Genomic DNA, 1106 nt, shown 5'->3' with positions numbered 1-1106 from the left:
GGAGGTTTGGGCCACTGTTTCCCTGTTAGACAAGATCAAACAGCAAGATTGTACATGAGTGAGGACATCATGGCATAAACCCAGCTCAAGCTAAGGCCTAGGGGGACAACACAACCCACCTGAAAACATGAACACCAGACACTGAAAGGGATATGGATCCTTGTATATTAGATTGTATATCTGGTTTTGTTCAATGCCTGGTCATATGCAAATCTGCCCTATGCAAAGCCTTTAGAGTAGAAATCTGAGGTTCTCCTCCCTCACCAGCAAGGGAGTACTGATTAATCTCTGGAAACTACTGTACCCCAAACTCATATCTCATGGAGTGGGTGTGGAGGCTCCTTTTCCTGCTGGCAGCTGCCCAAAGTAAGGCACGAGAACCTGGAGCTGCAGAGGAAACTGAGACATTTCCATGACCCCTCACTTTCCCATGTTCTCTTCACAGGTGTCCAAGCACAGGTTCAGCTGGTGCAGTCAGGACCTGAGCTGAAACAGCCTGGACAGTCAGTGAAGATCTCCTGCAAGGCTTCAGGGTACACCTTCACAAGCTATGGAATGAACTGGGTGAAGCAGGCACCAGGACAGGGCCTGAAGTGGATGGGCTGGATCAACACCAACACTGGGAATCCAACATATGCTGAGGACTTCAAAGGTCGGTTTGTCTTCTCTTTGGACACTTCGGTCAGCACTGCGTACCTGCAGATCAGTAGCCTCAAGAACGAAGACACGGCCATGTATTACTGTGCAAGACACACAGTATGAAAACCACATCCTGAGGGTGTCAGAAACCCTGAGGGAAGGTGGTTCTGCTGTGCCCAGAGAGCAACAGAGAAAATATCCTGCCCTTGGTCTTTCAGTAGGATTATGAGGTTAGTGGTTTTAGACACACAGAAAATTGATTTCTGTTCTTTGATGGAGTACTCTCAGTGCTGTGTTGAGAGAGAAGTCACATAAAAAGGAGAGGGGGCATTGTATAGCACCACTAACTTGGTATAAAACCTACAGTTATTATAACACATCCCAATATAAATGTAGCAAACTTTCCACATGTTGAAATCATGTATTAGAAACAGTAACATCAGCCTCTTTCATGTTGTCAGAGAAGA

The 1106-nt window shown here is 46.3% G+C and overlaps 1 gene segment (V, D, J or C); it reads left to right on the top strand.

The window, feature by feature from the left end:
• The first annotated feature begins 270 nt into the window (after positions 1–270).
• On the top strand, positions 271–777 carry LOC114685214. The segment is given in 2 exon segments: positions 271–366; positions 446–777. Coding segments are annotated over 2 exon segments (363 nt in total).
• Positions 778–1106: the final 329 nt, after the last annotated feature.

This window comes from Peromyscus leucopus, chromosome 14 (assembly GCF_004664715.2).
Source record: "Peromyscus leucopus breed LL Stock chromosome 14, UCI_PerLeu_2.1, whole genome shotgun sequence".
Taxonomy (NCBI): Eukaryota; Metazoa; Chordata; class Mammalia; order Rodentia; family Cricetidae; genus Peromyscus; species Peromyscus leucopus.
Note: the sequence above shows the minus strand (reverse complement) of the source record. Positions and strands in the feature narration are given on the sequence as shown.